The 21,774-nt window shown below is 42.1% G+C and overlaps 1 protein-coding gene across 1 annotated transcript in view; it reads left to right on the top strand.

Moving 5' to 3' along the window:
• Positions 1–17,277, top strand: part of FBXW8 (F-box and WD repeat domain containing 8) — a 65,787-nt gene extending 48,510 nt beyond the window's left edge. The window contains exons 8-11 of the mRNA XM_039505532.1: positions 5,744–5,871; positions 12,691–12,864; positions 15,200–15,316; positions 16,030–17,277. Coding sequence (XP_039361466.1) covers positions 5,744–5,871; positions 12,691–12,864; positions 15,200–15,316; positions 16,030–16,183 — 573 coding nt within the window. The 3' untranslated portion in view covers positions 16,184–17,277. The remainder of the gene's footprint in view (positions 1–5,743; positions 5,872–12,690; positions 12,865–15,199; positions 15,317–16,029) is intronic.
• Positions 17,278–21,774: the final 4,497 nt, after the last annotated feature.

The following is a 21,774-nucleotide window of genomic DNA, read 5'->3' as shown; positions in this document are numbered from 1 at the left end:
AACTGGCTGTTTTGTGTGTGATTTACTCTTTTTATCTCTGGGTCTCTTTCTGATTTTTTTCTTCTCTCTCTTTCTCTCTCTGCTCTTCTTAAATCTTAGCTCATCTTTAAATTTATGGAGCCAGTACACTTGTCTCTGTGTACGAGTATCAATATGCTGACCGTGCATTTGTTAATAGTCAGATTTCCTATGTTGCTATACTGTGTGTTGTGTTTACAGTAGCCACTATAACAGTTTGGTACAATTTGCACCAGCAAACTGTCCCCCTAAGACTTGTAAACGTTTTATATTTTTTCCCACATGCTTCTTAGAAATAAAATTCAGAACTTGCAGTAGCGACCACCAGGCGCTAAGCTTAACCTCATGATGAGATCTGAATCAAGCATATGTGATATAGCTCTGTCCACTGTTGTAGATGGCCTCTTGACCCATGGATTTTAAAAAAAAATCCTCATAAGTTCTGTTCTTTTCTTAAAGGACGCCCTGACTGACTAGCAATTCCATGAACCTCCTTATTGCTGAGAGAATATTGGTGTATGCAGGCAATGTGTGCAGCATAATCCAGTGGATAGGCCACAGAACTGAAAATAAAATGATGTGCATTCTGTTCCCAACCCTGGCACTGAGTCCTTTTGTGACTTTGGGCAAGTCGTGTAATTTTTCTCTGTTCCTCAGTTTCCCACTCTGTAAAATAGGGTAATGTCATGTGCCTTGTGTAAAGCATTTTGAGACCTTAGCACAGCTCTGTAAGTGCTGAGTATCATTATTCTTAGATATGTCCATTCATTTGAATGGAAAGTTAAGATGTTCCAGGAACATGTGTGCCCAGTATGTTATTCTGTAGTGAAAGGGCCAGTGATTTCAGTCCATTGTTATACCTTTTCCTTATTATTATTATTAATAATTATTATTTATTTAGGGTTACATAGTACCTCGTATATGTAACCACTGCTGAAAAGAAGCCACTTCTTGGAGTGTTACTGGCAACAAAACACAACAACTTAGGGCAAGAAGAAAAAACATAGCTGGATTTGCTCTGTAGGGAGTTATTTCACAATGCAATTGCCTGAATTGGCCGTTAGCCAGGACACTGGGGTGAATACCCCTGCTCTTGTGAAAAGTACTGCAGGCTCTTTGATAACAAGTGCTTGGGGACTCTGTTTTATGTTCTGTCCAAAAATGGCATCTCCACCAGCATAGTATCTCTAGCCCCATGCTGGGATGTTGGATGTGCATGGAAGAGTTCCATCAACACCATTTCCTTCAGCACCTGCGTTGTTTTTTTTTGGGTTTTGGTTTGTTTTTTTTTGGAAGTGTCTCATCCAAAGTATTTATGCCATGCTGGACCTTACTAAGCTATAAGATGTAACAAAGCTCACAGCAGAAGTTGGTCTGGCTACAGAAGCTGTAATTTTGTTGTCTGTTAGGTTCTCTCTGTTAGGTTCTTGGACTGCATTTGTTAAAATTTCCACACACCTGCTGATTTAAAGTTTCCTAACTACAGTAAGTTTTCCAGTCTCTCTTTCTCCCACCGCCCTTCATTCCTTGTAATAAGTCTGTGAGCCTGTTTCTCAGCATGTCTCTCTGAGAACAGTGGCCACAGGCTGAGACTCGCCCAGCTCGTGCAACAAAGAGGGAAATTAGTCTAATGCACCACCTTAACAAAAGGGAGAGTATGAGCATGAATAATTAATATCACTAGTCTGTGGCAGTCAGAGAAAATGAAGTCCCATTTGCTCAGCCTTATTAAAAGAGAGAGAGCGCGCGAGGGAGAGATGGTAAAGGTCGTTAAGGGACTTGTAACATGGAAAGAATCGCCTCTGAGATGGATAATGTGTTTTCTAATCTCTGTGGTCTTTAACTAAACGTAATGGTAAAGGTACTCTTTGGATATTTCTGCCTTGCTGAATTATTAAACATTCTGGAAGATCACTTGCCTCTCATCCAGTAACTTAGACTTTTGCATTTGAAAACTGTTAGTAGGTAAAGATTTTTGATTTTTTGTGGGGGTTTTTGGTCATTATACATAAATAGAGAGAGAGAGAGAATCTGCTTAGATATAATGCTATTCACCCCTCTTGCCCCAAAAGTTCTGTTGGAAGAAGGCGGTACCTCAGTAGAGTATTACCTTAGGGTGCCCTATTTCACACCCAGACGCTCTAGGTTCACTTACCTTTACCAGATTTGTACCCATTAGGTCACTAGTCTTGTGTGTCCATTATAGGATTATAAGTGTCTTTAAAAGGATAATCCGTTTGCAGTGTGCATTATAAGATTATAAACCTGCTAGAGACCTTATGCTTTGTTTGCCCTTTAACATGGAGACCCTTATTTTAACTCCCAAGTGGCCAGATATTTTCATGCTTTATCTTTGGCCTTTATAAAGAAAATCCTAGTTACTTTAGGGTATTACAGCAGAGCTCCCCAGAAGTGTTACAGCAGCTTCAAAATTGTGTTGTCATTTCATTGATAACCTCCCTATTTTTAAGGATTTTTAATTCAGTTATAAAATTGTATTCTGGTTTGAAGCTTGGTAGACAGAGAAGTAGTAAAAGCAAAAGGGATGGGTTTAAAAAAAAAATCTTACACTGAGCAAAGAAAAGGTGAAAATATCTGCTAATAACTCTGAAGAGTATCTTTTTGCAGATGAAGAGCCACTAGGGCAGAAAAACATATATATGTAACCTAAACAAAAGAGAGGAGATAGAGAGTGGCAAGAGACGCGGACGTTTCCTGTCATGAATGTCAATACATATGGAAAGTCTGGTGGATCAGAATTTTTTTTTTTGGTAGTTTAGTTTTGTTACAGATAAAAAGGTTAAAGCATTGGGCAATCTGTAAACTACACGAGTGTAAATAAGTGAATATGTTAATTTAAAAATGCCTTTTGCCCACGTACTACAGAACTAGAAAATTGTTCTGATTTTGAAAATGAAACTTGGCACGCAATTAGGACAATAATTGTGTTCAGTGTTTGCTAAGAAAAGTCCAAGGTATTTAAATGCCTGCACATTAACAGGTTTTCGTAGAGGGCATTCCTGTTCATAATGATACGTATTTGAAAACTGTGTTCCAGTTTTATGTTGACAGGGTAGATCGGAGCTAAGATCTATTAGGTGAATCTATTAGGTCTATAGACACTCAAAGTAGCAGCTGCAGGGAGTTTCTCCGGAGCAACAAGAGGCACTGCCTTATGTCCAGGGTCTAAGTGTGCAACCAGAAAGAGATGGTCTAGATTCTTTGGAACTACAGGAATCTTGATAGGTCAACTCAGTTGCTATTCTTTCTCAAGGTAGATAAACTGAATTCAGTGGAGATTATTTGCCTGTGTCTTTCAAGTGAGACCTTCAAAGCAGAAGTCTGGTCTGCCAAGCATGGCCATTGGTTTTTTTTTACAATTTTAATACAAAAAATGGTTTTCCACAGTGTCTTGGCCAAAATGTCTTCTTTCCAGTGTGTGTGCAGAGTGATGATTGATTGCTGTGCTTTTCTTCAGAAAGGGATGTGTTTCAGTGGTGGTATATGTGAAATATTAGTGATGTTTGCATTGTTGGTGTAGCTGTGTTGGTCCCAGGGTCTGAGAGACAAGGTGGGTGATATGACTTCACCCCCATGTCTCTCTATTATCTATGAAACAGTTTACGTTTATAACCCCCTTTTCACAGGTTCAGATTTTCAAATGAATGAATCTTTTTGGGATGATATTTTCCATGCTAGGCCTTTGTCTAAGAGTGAATTACTTTAAAAAGTTCTTCAGGTACATTTGAGTTCTGTGATGATGATGAAAAAAATACACACTAAAAATGGCTTAATTCTGAGACATGGCATGTCAGTAATATGTTGATGGAAGCTAACGGAGGAACTTAGCCCTCACTAAGGAGATCGTTCAGGACCAAGACGGGGGTTGGTGGGGGGGGGGGGGAGGAGGAGGAGGAGAAGAACTGTTTGGGTAATGATAAACATTACAAACAATTGAAAAAAATCACTTATGGATCCTTACTTGGGTTGCTGCTAATATTTTTAGTAGAGCCTGATGAAACCTGGCTTTTTTACTACATCACCATAATGCATGTTCTTTGTGCCTGGCCTGAGGGGAAAGGGGTTGGGTCAAACACATTGGCTGTTGCTAGGACAATTTGCATGAGGGAAATCTGTGAAAGTTGCAGTGATGCATGCAAAGTTCACCCTACAAACACTGTTGCCTTCTCCTCAGCAACAGGAGAAATGTAGAAAAACGGCAGTCTTTCTCCAATTTTTGCTGTATTCCTCACATTTTCTAAACTTTAATTATTTAAAAAAAACAACTTTTTGTTGGCAAGAGACAGCCATCACAAAAGATGTGCTACTGCTGTACTTCAACCTTGCAGAAAACTATCTTGAGGCAAAATTAGGAGCTCTTCTTGGTAGGGTGTGAACTTGAAAGTCTAGTGAAAACTGTCCAAATGCTTATCTGCATTAAGCACAGGTAATTTTTTTCCAACTTTTTTTTTTAAGTTGTTAATATAACATCAAGGTTGCTCAGTTAAAATTTGAAAGTCAGACAATGCAGATGTTAAGGTTCTTACAGCAGAGCTAACTTGGCTGTGTTGCACATATTGTATATTTCATGTTTGTTATAAGCAATGATGTAACATTTATTAAGCAACACAGGTTATAACAAGAAAAATCCTTGAAAATACTACATGTACCACATGGTCATGTTAATGTTGCTATAGAAACCTTTATTTTTCCTTTTGCTTTACATTAACTATGCAACCTCAATATTAGATCGACATAGATTTTTGCATTTAAAGGGGGGACAAACTTGAAATCTAGTTAACTTCACAAAATGATTTAAATGCATATTTAGGCTCTACACCTGTTGCTGAGCCTCCTTGCCAATTTTTATAATTTGACAGTTGCATTTTCCTCTTTTTGAACATACTTTCTGTCTCCTGTTGCTATGTGAAAGTCCCCCATAAACAGCTGAAGCTGACTGTGCAGGAGAAACAGTCAAGTTGATTATAAACATAGTGCTTTCAAAATCAGAAAGTACACAAACAGGAAAAATATTTATTTTTTCTAATCTTTATAACAGTTATCTTGTGATTTACTTGTAATAGTAGGTTAAAAAAAATCAGACAGAATTGTGATTTAAGTTGAATGATCCTTTAGTCTGTCTAGTTGACTATCTATGCAAGGGTCTTCTGCAGTGCTCATTGCTGTCGGAGCTAAGCAAATTATGTTCCTTTATTTTTCTCCTTTACCCTAGTTTGTAGACTCTTTCTCTTGCTGTTTTTCCTTTGATACCCTTTTAAAAGCAGATTTGCTTAGCTTCCAATACTATTGCAAATACAATCCAAAGTCTGTTCATGAGGAGATTTGCTTTTCAATATGGACTTCAATATGACTTGAGCAAACACAGTGTAGCTTCCTTTGAACTCCCAAAGTTTGTACCTATTCCACCATGGTTGCCCAGAGCTAGTGTTCAGGCTACATATCCCTAATTCATGACAGTCTATTACAGTGCCAGTCTGGTTGCCTGCCACCCCTGTATGCATTTTATTGCTGCTGTCCTCAGTAGTTGAAATCTCTGTGTCCTGATTACACGCTAGAAGGTTGAGAAGAAGGCCTGTAAACCATCTCTTTAATAAAATCTGAGTGGTAATGACTATGCTCTGGTTTGTGCTACAGCAAAATGCACTCCACGTGGCCCTGTTATATTTCACCTTGTGCGTTTTGTTTTTTTCCCTCCTTCTGCCAGATACTTCTCTACAACCTGGAAACAGGTCAGTGTCTAACAAAGCTAGGCAGCTCGTTGGGTGACTTCACGTGTGTCAACCTCCAGAATAGTCCTCCGTGGATGCTTGTTACAGGCAATAAAGACAGGAGGTATGTACAAGCAAGAGCAATATCTTATCTAGAGCTAGAATTCACTTTCTGTCTTTCATTCCCTGCTGGCTCTGTGAGAGTTAGGTTCTCCCCGGTATGCTGTAAGTACAGCCTGCATGAACTTCAGGAACAAAGTATTAGGTAATAGTTGGATGTGGCTGCCGTTTTGCTTTGTTTCTGAAAGCACCATGGGAAGACTTTCTTTTTAAGCCATTTGGTGGACGCAGTTGGTGTACAGCCCAGCGAGACCACTTGGAATATCTTCCATTTCCCCCCTCCCCCCCATCACCCACAAAATTAGTTTGGCATTTAAAAGCTCACTTTCTGATATTAAAAAAATAACCTAAGGGATGAATCATGTAGGACGAGATGGGTCCGCCTGCCAAATGATGTCAAGAGTGTATTTCGGAGCACTGCAGAGTCCCTCAGGTGACAGAAAAGAGACTTTCATGTGAACAGATTCCAGCTTCTATTTAGCTGATTAACAGCCTTCTCTTTAACTCCTTGGCTTGGCGAGTCGGATTTTCCCTGCATGATATCTGGTGCCAGAAACGGACGCACTGGGAACAGTCAGTGTGAAAGGATTAAAGTGCTTAAAAAGACCCTTTGAGTCCAATTTTTAGGTTTTCTTTTTTGGCTGGTTATCTGCAGGGTCACTCCACTGCACCAAAGAGATGTGGGATGGCGAGAGGCCAGTCTCTAATGGCTCCCCACTCCTTCCCTCCTCCCCTCAGTGCTGGGCATGGGGCTGCAGGTGGTGGTCTGGTTCGGTGGTGGGTATCAGATTGTGAGGCGGATACTTTCCATTGCCAAATCCCAGACCTCCATCCTGCCAGTGCAGCAGCTTGCAAAAATGATTATTTTGTCAAACAATTTTTTTCTTTTCAGCAAAGAGGCAATGTGAGCAAACTGCCTGCTTTGTCAGCAAAGAAAATACAAGAAGCAGCTTAAGTTTGATGCATGTAACTGATTTCTTGGGATTTTTTTCTTAAATTAGGAGATACTAATTTCTCCCGTGTATGCTAGGATCCTGCGAATCCCAACAAATCTGCTTGTAGTTTTATTCTCTTGTATAATGTTGTGTCAGTTGTTCAGGGAGAGACAGAAGAGCATGTGCAAATTTGATATCTCTGTTCATGTAAGGAATTGAAAGTAACTCCCCTTATAGGAGAATAAATGCTGAAGTCCTCTCCTCTCAGAATATGAATACGAAAAGCTTTATGATTCTGAATTTTACAGCCCAGGTATCTAAGGGAGGAGGCCTGGCTGGAGCTAAACTAACAGGAAAGCAGAAATCCAGTGGTTCAGCAGTTAAATAGGGCCCCTGAAAAGAGATCCTCTGCCACCCAAAACAAAGTCAAATTACTCATGAAAGTTTGTTTGAAGGGCATTAGCAGCAGTATAATGTTTTCTCAGCTGGACGCCCCCCCCATCTGTATTAAGTGGACTTAGTATCCCCGGATTCCTATTGTAGAACAAGTATTCCCAACGAGGGATTCACAATATGAACGCTAAGTAATAATGGCCAATGGTGGAGCCTACTGCTGGAGTTAAAATGGACATTCTCAGGATTTCGGGCCCAACATTTGACCTCATTGTTATGCGATAGGGAAAGTCCTGTATTCAACACCATCTGTTAAAAAACCAAAACCCAACCCCCACAACTCCCTTCCGTTGAGGAAAGGAATGATTCTTTTGGGAGCAACCATAGAGCATCAGTCTAGGTGCACTTCAAACACCATCACCAGAATGAGGAGCGCACACTGTGACACGCTCCACAGCAGCGACCTTGCTTTCCTTGAAGGCACCCAAAATGGTGGATAGCATCAGAAAACTAAATATCAGGGGAAGCTAGCACCGGCCAATGCTGGAAAGCCTTCTGAGGAGATATTGGTTTACATTTACCCCTAAACCTGGCTAGGCTTATTTCTGGAGCAATCAAATATCAGAAACAAAGGCTTGCTCCTGACTCATTTGGACTAGTACAGAATTGAGGCATTCCCACTGAGCATAGCTGTCATGGCAGAGCATGGAGGGGAATGGCAGTCTCTGCGATAGCTGAGGCTCCAGTTGTTTAGAGCCTCATCTCAGGTTTGTAAAACGCCTTTTCTTTTTAAAGCAAACGTAAACAATTCAAGTGTTCTTTTTAATTTTCTGAGGGCATGCAGGATGGAAATGTGCCTGAAAGCTGGACCCTTGCTGATGTATCAACTGGGATGCAGTCAGTTTCATTTCCAGCTGTGCTTAAATAGAAGAAACCTTAATTATCGTACAGGGCACTTGCAGCCAAAGATGGGAAGAGTGCTGTGAGTGAGAGAGTTTCAGAAATATTCTACCGTTACAAGACGTTCTAATGCACGCCAGATGCTCTTTGTCACTGCTGAAGAGGGAGAAAGCTAGGAGCTGTTTTCCCTCTGTCTGTAAGTGCTCTGATGAGTTGTGCCATAGGTGTTTCTACAGAACCATCCTCAGCGTACTCCCATCTCTGTTCCAGCATGTTTTCTTGCCTGTCAGATGGATGCTACCCTGTTGGAGTCTTTGGACGGTTCTGTCTTCTTTTGTTTTAATTGTTGGAATAGAGTTATTTGCAAGCTCCTATGGTGTGGTTTTCATTAGAACAGGGAAAGGGGGAGCGCTTCTTGGAACAGCACAAGAATCAAACCATGAATATTGAACATAGTACAATTTGGGCGTCAGTCTGCTTGTTTGTTCCATTCCTGACATTTATCAGATTCATCTTGCAGCTTCTTTTCAACTCTGGGATCAATGATTTTCCTTTATTTTTCATTTCCATTCACTATATTGTTCTGTTTTCTGAAGCTGTACATTTTATTTTTTTAATCTTGAAATACGAAGTTTAAAAAAAAAAACACCCTTTTTTCCTACTGTATGCTGGATTTCAATATGGCATGATGATTTCTTAGGCATACCAGGCAGTGATACAGCTTTGTGTTCAGCTGAGCTCAGAGACAGATTTGAATGGGTGTAAGTAACCCTTACTTCACACACAGGCACCCATTCTTACTGGATCTGTAAATAAGGAAAGAAGCGGCTGATAAACTCAAAACTTAACTCAAAATGAGACGTGATGGAGGTTTCTCCCTCTCAAACTAGTTATTTTCCCTTGGATGGGTTTGAAGCTTTTCTCTCTCCTACTCACTTGGATATTCCAGTCACTATGTATCTAGGTCCTGATTCAGGAGAGAGTCCTTAATTCAAGAATGCACCTAAGCATTGCTTAAATTTCCTGAATTGGGGTCCTAGTATTGTAATAGAATTTTCCTCCCAGTCATACGTGATGGTATCCAAACAAAAATCAACAGAGGATTGTAAAGCAGAAGAAAAGGAGCTCTATTTGAAGACCACTAGGATTTTAATTATACCTTATTAACAAGAAGCTTTAGCGTACAAATTGACTTGTAAAAAATACTATATGCGGTGTTGTTGTAGCCATGTTGGTCCCAGGATATTAGAGAGACAAGGTGGATGAGATGAAAATAAAAGATCCAAAAAAAAATATTACCTCACCCACTTTGTCTCTTGTAAAAAAAATATTGAATGTAATGGGCCTGATTCTGATCTCATTTATACCATTATAAAATAGGAGGAACTCCATGGAAATCAGACAATTTACATGAGGGTAAAATTGGTTTAAGATCAGAATTGAGTTTGTGTGTGGGGAAAAGCATAATATAGATACTACCTATCAGTCATTCCCCAGCATTTAAAGCTCTTGTAGTAATAGTGTGGGACAGGATACTGAAATTGCAAAGAAGGCAAAATCTGGAGTGAAATATTATATGCAAACCTTTTTTTGCTAATGCTGATGGAAATGGAAACTTTATGGAATGATGGCCACGGATATGCCTTAGATAGAAAACACAGAGTATTTTGGTTAATTGATCCAGCAGTTGCAATCTCAGGTGTTCATCAAAAGCTCTGCTGCACTGAATGTTGTTGCTGTCTGATGTACTAAATTGAGGGGATGGCTTATTTGGGTGCTCAGTACTTTCTGAAAATCAGGACTTTTTAAGGTGTCTTAAGTTGGGCAAAAGTTAACATGGTTTCTGGAAAGGGAAATCATGCCTTACTAATCTATTAGAGTTCTTTGAAGGGGTCAACAAACATGTAGGCAAGGGGGATCCAGTGGACATAGTGTACTTAGCATTCCAGAACGCCTTTGACAAGGTCCCTCACCAAAGACTCTTACGTAAATTAAGTTGTCATGGGATAAGAGGGAAGATACTTTCATGGATTGAGAACTGGTTAAAAGACAGGGAACAAAGGTTAGGAATAAATGGTAAATTTTCAGAATGGAGAGGGGTAACTAGTGGTGTTCCTCAAGGATCAGTCCTAGGACCAATCCTATTCAACTTATTCATAAATGATCTGGAGAAGGGGGTAAACAGTGAGGTGGCAAAGTTTGCAGCTGATACTAAACTGCTCAAGATAGTTAAGACCAGAGAAGACTGTGAAGAACTTTGAAAAGATCTCACAAAACTAAGTAAAATGGCAAATGAAATTTAATGTGGATAAATGTAAAGTAATGCACACTGGAAAAAATAACCCCAACTATACATACAATATGATGGGGGCTAATTTAGCTACAACTAATCAGGAAAGAGATCTTGGAGTCATCGTGGATTATTCTCTGAAGACGTCGACGCAGTGTGCAGAGGCAGTCAAAAAAGCAAACAGGATGTTAGGAATCATTAAAAAAGGAATAGAGAATAAGAGGGAGAATATCTTATTGCCTTTATATAAATCCATGGTACGCCCACATCTTGAATACTGCATACAGATGTGGTCTCCTCATCTCAAAAAAGATATACTGGCATTAGAAAAAGTTGCCCTTTTCTGAACTAAAATGATTAGGGGTTTGGAACGGGTCCCATATGAGGAGAGATTAAAGAGGCTAGGACTTTTCAGTTTGGAAAAGAGGAGACTAAGGGGGGATATGATTGAGGTATATAAAATCATAAGTGGTGTGGAGAAAGTGAATAAGGAAAAGTTATTTACTTGTTCCCATAATATAAGAACTAGGGGCCACCAAATGAAATTAATGGGCAGCAGGTTTAAAACAAATCAAAGGAAGTTCTTCTTCACATAGCGTACAGTCAACTTGTGGAACTCCTTGCCTGAGGAGGTTGTGAAGGCTGGGACTATAACAGCGTTTAAAAGAGAACTGGATAAATTCATGGAGGTTAAGTCCATTGATGGTTATTAGCCAGGATGGATAAGGAATGGTGTCCCTAGCTTCTGTTTGTCAGAGGGTGGAGATGGATGGCAGGAGAGAGATCACTTGGTCATTATCTGTTAGGTTCACTCCCTCTGGGGCACTTGGCATTGGCCACTGTCAGTAGACAGGATACTGGGCTGGATGGACCTTTGGTCTGACCCAGTATGGCTGTTCTTATTTTCTTACGTTCTTATGGGCAACCAACATCACTAGTCGTTTTTGAAAATCTAGGCCAAAGATACTTAAAGAAGGCAGCTGTTTGGATGCTTGCAGATGGCTTTGTTTCAGTGTTAATGACTCTTTAGTGTGTTAATCTACGATTCCCTTGATTTTTTTCTCTTGGATGGTGTAACATTTGGTTCCTTGTCCTTTAGCTGCATCTTTGCTATTGTCCTGGGGGTTTTATGGACAATGCTTAGATACCAAGGAGACAGGTGCTATAGCAATACACCAAATAGATTGTCATTTATTACTCACTGCATTGCTAGCAGTTCATGAGGCAAACAAATTATCTTCTGGACTGAAATTCTCCCTATATTTCATTGTAATATTCACTTTGCATAGTACATACAAAGAAGCCAAGTTCCTAAAAACTGGAAAGAGCACTGATGCAAAACTTTCAACAGACAGTGGATATTACACTGGGAAAATCCAGTGGTGCAAAAGAAGATCATCTGCTGATTCCATCAGTCATGTGTATGGCTGTGTGCTGGTACAGTGACACTGAACTGGAGGAATTTTAAACACTACGTAGAAGAGAATTTCATGTTTGATGCTCTCTTTGCCATGAGAGGGGTATTTGCATGCCAGAGGAATTGCAAGGCAAGGATTAGCAATTTTTGTAGCCCAAATTGGGAATGCATTGGCTAGTGTTTAGTATTATGTTAATTACTAATCCTTAAAGAACAAATATCCATTCTCAACAGTAGTATATAATCTGTATTACAGTAATTGAAAAGTAAGGCACATGTCTAACTTGTTACATAGTTTTCCAGTGAAGAAACCCTAACAGTCCCAATGGAATCACACCTTGGGGTAGATGCCAAAAGTCCTTTTGGAAAACAGATATAGTATTGGGCCTGGTCTGCTCTTAGAACGTAGATTAATACATGAGTGGCACTCAGAGGTGTAAAAAGATCTACACCCCTGAGCGACACAGCTATGCCAACCTAACCCCAGGTGCAGATGCAGCTGGGATGACGGAAGAATGCTTCTGTCGACCTAGTTACTGTTGCTCAGGGAGTTCCTATCGTGATGCAAAAATTCCTTCTGTTGCTATAGTCTGCATCTGCAGGATGGGGTTACCATGGCATAGCTATGGTATATAGTGCCCATAGTGTAGACATGGCCTTAGACAGCCAATAGAGCGATGGGCTTAGCTGGCAGTTTTTATCTGCTGATTTTATTGGATTTCTGCCTTTGCCAGTGAATTGCAGGCTCTTTAAAAGTATTGTGGTGTTTTGTAAGTGTAATGCAACTGTAATCAACGTGCTAACAATCCAAACAGTGTTTGCACTCTCAGGACCTGCAGGCGGAGTGTAACAGCTGCCTCTCTCTGTTCTTGATTTCCATTTGTTCAGGGTCAGGGTATACGACCTCCGCAGAAGCAAATCTTTGTGCTCCCTCTATGCCCACCATTTAGGAGTGTCTGCCGTGCAGATGGATGACTGGAAAATTGTCAGTGGAGGAGAGGAGGGTCTGGTCTGCGTGTGGGATCAGCGGATGGGCACCAAGCTGTGGGAAATGCACGCCAGGTAACTTCATCTGCTTGAGGGGCTTTACTGCCATGACATTTCCAGGTCCAGTGGACAGACTGAGCTGGCATGTTTTCACTTGGTCCTGAATATCCTATGCCTAAATTTTCTGAGGACAGCATGATAGTTCTGTTAGGTGGTCTGCTCAGTTGGACTCAGATTAAAGAGGATTCCAAATGGTTAATCGTGTGTGTATGTTCTCCACAATTTTCATGGGTGGTGTTGCTAATTTAATTTAAAGAAGCACTGATAAAACACAAGCTTTTAATAGACTGAGGTCCTTTAAATAGGTTACTGCTAACACATCATTACTGCAATGAAGGTAATTTTTATAAATCCGATTTATTGTTCATGGTTTATTTTTTGCATTTCTCTCAGATTAGACAAGAAATTGTAAATTCATGTGCTGCTCCTACATAAAAACAGTGTTGGTCCTGGGGAAGTTTCTTATACTGGTGTGTGGTGTTGAATTCTGGGGAAGTTTTTTGTGTTTTAGCTTTTGTCCGATCTCACTTTACAAACTCTGAATTTTGGGCTGTTTTGGTTTACCAGTCTTTTCTCTGTTTTACTCTTGTGTTAACTGTACAGCATTGTCCTATGCCTTTGAGTGGTCAAAAGGGAGGACATCATTTAAAAAAAAAAAAGATCAGACTACAGAGATTATTCCACCTTCAAGCGTGCACACACACTCCGTCCAACATATTCACATCCCTTTAAAAAGCAATAATCAGAGGGCCAAAAATGATGCTTCTGCACAAGCAGACTGACATACCCATAGCTGTTTATGCTGACAGTACACAATGTTTTAATATCTTGGAGATGAAGGCAGACCCCTTTGTTGCATGCACCAAATCTTGACAATTTCCTTAGGCAGTTCTTATTCAGGCAAAATTCCCATTTGATTAAAGTTCTGCCAAAGCAAAGAGTTTAGCCTTTGGTAAATCTGAGCGTGATACCCTACTATTATAAAATGAACAGATATATCCTAAATTTAATGACCCTTTCCCAAGACTGAGGTGGATGAGACAAGGTATTTACTGTCTGGAGAGTTCAAGTTAGGTCATTGATTAAAACCAGGTGGTCCCCTTCTCTTTTGACCCCATGAGTTGTTAAGTTCTTTGTGATGCAGCTAATGCATTAGAGACATTATTGCATTGATTATCTTCCAATGCAACACTTAATGAGCATGTCAGGGAAGAGGGTGATTTGTATCTGATGGGCCTTTGGGGTGGAGGAGGAAACACAGGATATGACTGAAGTCATTAGATTTAGCAGTTATAAAATTATTAACCTGTGGATGAGCCAGAAAGGATAATCTAAATGAATAGTGCCAGGAGGCCCTTACTGAAAGGAAAGGCATTATTGGGTGTCTGTGTCCATAACCCACAGTCACAGAGGGGGAAGCAGGAGGAAAAAACAAGCAGGGGAAATGATTTGTTTGTTTGGGAGATGACAAGAGACATAACAGGGTCAATGAGAGAAGCTATTTTATCATCCTCTGGGAGTGTCTCAAATTGAGAGTCCTGCCTTGATACAAGGGTTCTGAGGTTGATATTTAAACTGTTCACATGTGAAGGGAATGATGGAAGGACCACTCAGCTTTGTGTCACACAGTGGTTGACTGAAGCAATCACAGTTCATGATTCCGATTGAGGTGTCACAAGGCGGTGGTCATGGATAACAGTTAGCTTTGAGAGGCTTTCTTGTCTCCACATGTGAACGAGTGCATTCACAGAGAAGATAAGCAAATGTGCTGCCTCAGAGCATTGCCTGCCATATGCTCTCAATTCCATCTGTGTTCTAGCAATACGCCACTAGATGGTGCTAAAAGCTTCCTTTTCATACTTTAAATAGATACAGTAGTACCTCAAAGTTGCCAATGCCAGAGTTAGGAACTGACCTTCTTTGGAACTGAAAGTACACAATCAGGCAGCAGCAGAGACCAAAAAACAAACAAAAAAGAAGCAAATACAGTACAGTCTTGTGTTAAACATAAACTAATTAAAAAAAAAAAAGGAAAGCCGCATTTTTTTCTGCATAGTAAAGTTTCAAAGCTGTATTAAGTCAATGTTCAGTTGTAAACTTTTGAAAGAACAACCATAATGTTTTGTTCAGAGTTACGAACACTTCAAAGTTACGAACAACCTCCATTCCCAAGGGGTTTGTATCTCTGAGGCTTTACTGTCCTGCCTAGAAGAAATGAAAGTCTAGTTTCTCAGCCTGTGACTAAAGACAGGGCTCTGAGTTAGGTTTATCATTGTTCCTATTAGATCATTAGCTGTCTGATACGTGTGTAAGTGGATTCTCCCACCCAGTTCTGCTATTTATTTTCCAGACACCCAGTCCGTCATGTTTGGTTCAATACTCACAGCCTCATCACAGCAAACATCCCAGATGAGAAGAACCCCCGGGGTGCCAGCATCATGGATGATGACCTGACAGCTCACCGTAGGTGAGTGAACAGGCTCTGGAGGGCAGAAGTTTCTGCATCTGAATGCTCAGTCTTAAAGAGGAGTGGAGACACTTAACGAAAATATATCAGTCCAAAAACACCCCATGCCAAACCAGCAACGAGATAGATGTGCAGCATTTAACGGCAGATAAATCTTCCTAGCTGTTGGGAAGCAATGTTCTCTCTGTTTGCCTCTGAACTCGAGTCTGTTTCCTCCTCAGTAGGTGAACACACAACCCCCTGAAGCCACATAGGGAATGCAGCTCCTTGCTTGCTTTAAATGTTAGTGATGGCATTAGCTCCCAAAGGGAAAATGCTGAAGCCTAAACTAAGGTCCTGGTATTTGCATATCAGTTCAATTTTCCCTTTCTGATTCCAAGTATCCAGCTATAATATACTGACTTTCCCTGTCCCTGAATTGGATTAGATCATTTATGGGCAGGTAACTGTTATATCTATATATTGCTAAAGTAAGAGAATCAAATATCATGTTCAGGGCATACAGCGAACACTGGAGGGGTCAGGGAGGGATTTCCTTCTATCTACAATACTGCACAAATGTTCATGGTGTACTGAGGCCTCATTTGCTTTCTTGAAGCAACAGGTGTTGGCTGCTTCTGAAAGCAGGATACCAGACTTGTTGTTAAAGATTTGACTTTGCTTGTAACACAATTAGAAATGGCACGTTGTCCTTCTTGTTTGTTTTTGCCCAGGCATCGAGGAATCATCTACGCCTATGAATTCTCAGTGCACCAGTTGGCTCAAGAGAGTGTCCTTCCTATTTGCCGCTCTTCCTATGACGAAGAGACTGGTTACAACTACAACATTGGCCTTGCTGTCCCCTATGACAACATTTTGGTAACTTAGGAATGGTTTTTCCTTGGTTTTCTGTGGTCCAGTCCCCTACCAACCACCGTGGAGCAGAAAGGAAACTGGGAATCACAAGAGGTGATTACTAAAGATTGCATTGACTTGTTCCAACACATTTAGTGGGCTGGGCTCTTGCTGAAAACTGAAGGCATAGGCAAGAGCAGATTCTGAGGCTGCCCCCAAATGTATCACTCAAACATACTGATGATCCAAAATGACCTTTGAACCTTCGCTCTGGTCAGTGGAGATTGAAAAATGAGTGGGAGACTTAAACTTGGGGAAATGGTCCATTCCCACTGCTCACAGGAAGAGTGTTGGTGACCTCATTCTCGTGGCAGATGGATGTGCCATGGTGGGGGAAAGGAGAACCCTGAGTGGCAAAGTGAAAGAGAATTGATACTTTCTCGACAGGATGATAAGGGCACAGAGGAGTTCAAGCATTCGCAGATGCTTGGCTGTCCTGAGAGAAAGAAACAAGAACTGGGAGCAGATCTGCTGCAGAGCCACAAGCTTGGGATCTCTTTCCTGCATAACAAGCTGCCAGTTCTTGTCTCCCTGCATGTGCTGCAGGCAGGGCATGTCCGGAAGTCTGCAACAGAATGAAGCACAATGCGCTCTGCATAGGAGGCAGCTTGCTCTCATCCATGCCCGAGTGGCTTGGAAACTAAGCTGGCCAAACACCTCAGAATTATTTTTTTAAATAAGTTTTAATTTTTAAAAATCTCCGAATCTATACATTAAAGGTTCATAAATGTTTGTTATTGTAAGGACTTTCCTCCTTACAGATTTTAGGTTGGGCTAATCCCTGTGCAGAGGTACAAGGCTGGGCAGTGCCTTGTAACTGAACTGCATCCTTCCACTGTCTCGTAAGTCGTTTTGATTCCAGGTTGTCTCTAATAATGATTCTATGAACCTTCTTATAATCACTGAGATAACATGATCTTTGAGCCCGATCGTGCCCATTTAGCAAAGTAGAGAGGTCGGAGCTGCCAAATTAGGTGACTATACAGGTTCTGTCTTGCATCCTCTGGGCGTGATTAACTCGTGTTGACTTCTTTGAATTGTACATGGCTGCGTCCGACTCTTGATAAGAAGAGTAGAACTATGGCCTTGTCTACAGACAAAGGCTGCATTGGTTTAACTAAAATTGGTTTAAAACTGATTTGGCTAAGCTGGTGCCAAGTCCTGCATGGCCATAACTTCCATCAATGTAAAACGGGGGGTTATTGGTTTAGCTTGCACCTGTACTTTTCTCAGTGTAAGTTAAACCAACATAAATCAGGTTTAAAATGGATTCAGTGTGTCTATGTGTTTTCACTGGTTTAACAAAACGGGTTTAAAATCACACCTTTAGTTGAATCAGCACAACTTTATGTATAGAGCAGGCTAGCAAGTCTGTTTGTGAAATGATTCTTTTTGGGTCGTCTCTTCACATAAAAATTAGCCACCCCGGATACTGAAAGAGTCCCAGGGGAATGTCTCCTGCCTGAGACAAGAAATCATTTTTACAATTATTTATTGTATTTGGCTTGTGATGTTTTCCATGACCCCCAATAAACTTCTGTGTGTTATTTGGTTGTAACAACCCTGTTACTTTTCTCTAATACACTGCGCTAGTGGAAATGTGTAAGAAAAACTCAGTCAAGCTGACCACACAATATAATTCAGGTTATGTTTTCAAGAAGCCCTGGGTATTTCTGATCTCTGTAGTGTAATTTAACAATCCCTTCCATTTCGGAGAGGCCAGCTCCCTTCCTTCTGCTCCGTGGTTTACAGCCTGGGCATCTGGTTTTGTTCAGGTGTGTAGTAGAAACCTATTGAAGAACATTTCTGCTATTCATTAACTGGTCTAAGATGTCCCTGTCTTTATTCTAACATGAACAGGCGCCTGTGGTCAGATCACCCACCTCTGTATTTGCCTCTGTCCCCCACAGAATGCAATGTGTGACCTGTTGCTGCGTTGTGTGAACCTTTGTTCAACCTTACCCCGTGCTCTCTGACTCACTTGGCCACTCCTTACCCATGCCTCCTTGCCCTTAGGCAACTTTGTTCTTCCCTTTGGTTGATAATTGAAGCATTTGGCACATTGTCCCAACCTGCTTCACAGCTTCTCCCTGGAATCCATCTTGACATTTTCAATTCCTCCCCAGCCTTATCTAGTTTGTTTTTGTCTCACTTTATTATTCCTTAATAGACTGAAGGGGCTGATGGGTTGCTGACAAAGAGATGCTCTGCATAGTAATTGTGAGTGTGTCCTGTGAAGAATCACTGCTGTCTGATTAAATAGCCTGGTTTGGTGCACTGGCACCAGTTCATGTAGGACCAAACATGGGCGTATTCCGTTATTGGGGGTTTTGCTCTGGTCTGCAATGGGCCCTTAATGCTGCTACTATTTTGCAGTTTTCCACTGGGTGTACTGGAGGGCTGTCCCTTTAACAGGACTGATCCTATCCCTGGCATTCATTTAGCAGACAACAGATTCAGAATGATTTCTGTTCATTCCAGCTGTACTACATACCCACGTGCAAACTAGGATATTGCTGGTGTTAGAAAGTAGCCGTGATAAGATATGTGTAATTAGCTTCTTTGCCTGAGAGGGAATGTCCTGCTCTGCTTTTCAGAGTAGTTATTTATACAGTGCTATAAATGGACCTTTTGCTGTACAGATGAAATATGATTTATTTTCACTAGGATCTGTTGGATGCAATCAGCCTACCTGTGTTCCACTTGAGCACGTGTTGAAAGCACTCCAGTGCTCCTGCAGCAATAACAGGTAACCACCTGGCCTTTACCAGGGCAAGGACAGATCCAGGATGGCCTAAAATGCCAATATGCTCAGTGCCAACTGCCCTGAGAGCCCCTGCTGAGGGGGCTGCTCCTCAAGCCACAGCCTGTTGGTCAAGGAACAAAAGAGTGCTTTTCTAGCACAGAGGCCTGGCTGGGTGGGGAGTGTGAATCCCAGCACTGGTGCCTGGCAGGGCCTTTCTGGAGCAGGAGCAGCACTTGAGGGGAGAGGGATCTCATCACTGCCTCTTCCAGAGGGGAAGCACTATCCTCTCTGCTGACTCCCTACTCGCTCCTGGGACAAAGACAGCTCGATAATGAGGGATGCATCCTTCTTTGTATCAAGTGGCCTTTTGAAGTAGTGTTAAATTCAGGGAGCAGTAACAGGGATTGCACAATTTCCCACAGAGCTGCCCAGACACAGGAGCTGGAGTGGGGGCGCATTGGGATAACAGGTAACGCTGTTGCTATTACTAGACCTGGTAGCAAAGGTTGATCCTGATCTTTTTGCTGGGCTGTCCAGTCCTTGAGTGGTCTCTTCGAGACTCGGGTTGTGACCTTGTTGCAAAGTAGAGAGTCACCGGGCTTGTTTCCCTAAGGATCAGGCTATTTGTAATTAGGTGGGCCACAGGATGGGGGTAGTTATGGGGTAACGGGAATCAGTGAAGGGAGAACAGGACTGGGCTGAGGGATCTCCAGGCATCTTTCTGTCTCCATCCCTGAGGGCAGTGAGGGTGACCATGGGGTCACTTGGTCCTGATGCTCAGGGATCCCTGGAATTGGGCCGTGTTGGAAGGAAGCAGGAGAGTGCTTGCTGCTGCAGAAGGAGAGGTGTAGCTCTCTTTCATGGAAGTGTCTCCAGCGGATGCCAGGGCCGAGCTTTTGAAGATACACTAACTGATTTCTGGCACTCAGCCCCAGCTGGAAGGGAGGAAAGGGGTGGCGGTTGGCACTGCACAGCCTTGCATGCGCTTGGGGTAGGTGGTATGAGGAGACAGGTTCGTGGTGCACAGCCCTGGTGGAGGCTGCTCCTGAATGCATGTGGATCTACACAGCCATGCCTTGAATATCCCACATCTCCCCCTTGCAGCGCGGTCTGTTTGGGGTCTCTGTTGCCAGGAAAAGCTCTACGATGCTAATAATTCCACCATCAATGTGTACTCCATGGGCTCCCCTACGTCAGTGTGAGTAGTTGGCACTTGCCTTGTGCTAGGGAGAGGGCAATGGGCCTGGGCTCTCAACATGGAGAGGGGGGAAGATAACATTCAAATGCTCCCCAGAGCTTGTTTAAAATTCAACACACCAGCAGAGCGTCTCCTGCCGACAAAGAGCTGGTGGGGACAGAGCGAAACTTGCGTGTTGGGGGGGCGGACTTTTTCACACCCCTGAGCATTGTAACATAGCTACTCAAGCTTAAATGTAGACCTGCCCATAGAAACGTGTCACCCCCACCACAGCTGCTCCTGCACTAAGAACCCCCCAATGCCCGTTCTTAAGAACGTGCTCTCAAGTATCTTCAAGGTTCCCAGCACACGTTTGCTCACCCTTTAATTAAGAGCAAATCTCTGCTAGGCAACCAAATGTAACTGGGCCCTAGGGTGCTTGCTTAAGACAGATACATGCACTAAACCATCTCTAGTGTACACCCACACACTCCCTGCTGGCAGAATGGTTTTACTGGCATGCAGGGGGGCTGTCCTGCCCTGCCCTGCCCTGCCCAGTTGTGGCATAGAAACATTTTTGCTTAGGCCACTTGAATTTGCTTTGTGCCAGAAAAAACTATTTAAAAAAACAATCAATAGTTTCTAAAAACAGTATTTTTGCCCCTATTTTTGCCACCACCGGTTGCCTTGGTGACAGGAGTCCAAAGGAAGAACTCTATATATTAATACCAGCCAGGAAGAAGGTCTCAGTTTGCTTTTTTATACAGAACATGGGTTTTGATCTGCCAGGCCTAGAAATAAGTGAACATCTCAGTGGATATTGGATCTTAGCTGCTTTCACTGGTAGAAAGTTTCCATTTCTGGGACCTGGGGTTGGCAAGATTTGAAACATGTCACTGTTCCCTTGCCTGCCTGCATCTGTGCACATTTAGAGATGGAAATAAACGAGAAGAAAAGGAAACTTTTTAGGGCAGGTGATTTTGTTTTTTAAATTGAGGTTATCATTTGTATTACAGCAGCACCCAGCAATGCCAACAAAGATATGAGCCACCCACGAGGCTAGATGCCATGTACATATGTTGTGAGAGACACTGCTTGCCCCACGAGCTTACCATGCAAACAGGGGAGGGGTTGCTTTAAGCTGCTCGGCTGATGGGAATGCCAGAAGCCCATTGGTCAGTGGGCAGAGGGCAGGTGAGTCAGAGTGGCATGATAAATTCAGTGTGTATTGGGGGGGGTGAGTATATGAGTCATAGGTTGACAGAGGGCGGCCTGCCCATCTGTACATTGGATCTGAAAGGTGACAAAGGTCCAGTCTAACACATCTCCCTGTTACATCAAGCTTGGGTCCCTTTGTTTGGGTTTTTTTGGCTGCTGTGGTCAAAGATCCAGAAAGGACCAATTTGAAAATTGCAAATGGAGAAAAACCACTCCCCACCCCCCAGCTGCACGCTTGAGCATATCCTTGGCTGCAAGAGGGCAGGAGAGAGTGATTTATTGTGCTTGCAATGTGCATGGAAACAGCAGCAGTTGCTTTCTAGCTGAGGACAACAGCTGCCTATTATCCCCCCAAGAGCATCGCCTCCTGGTCGCTAAACTTGTAGCTCTGCACCAGGAGGCTCCAGAGAAGCTGCACTCCCA

Source organism: Mauremys reevesii, linkage group 18 (genome assembly GCF_016161935.1).
Source record: "Mauremys reevesii isolate NIE-2019 linkage group 18, ASM1616193v1, whole genome shotgun sequence".
In the NCBI taxonomy this organism is placed as follows: Eukaryota; Metazoa; Chordata; order Testudines; family Geoemydidae; genus Mauremys; species Mauremys reevesii.
The sequence above is the reverse complement of the archived record's forward strand: the minus strand, read 5'-3'. Positions and strand labels throughout refer to the sequence as shown.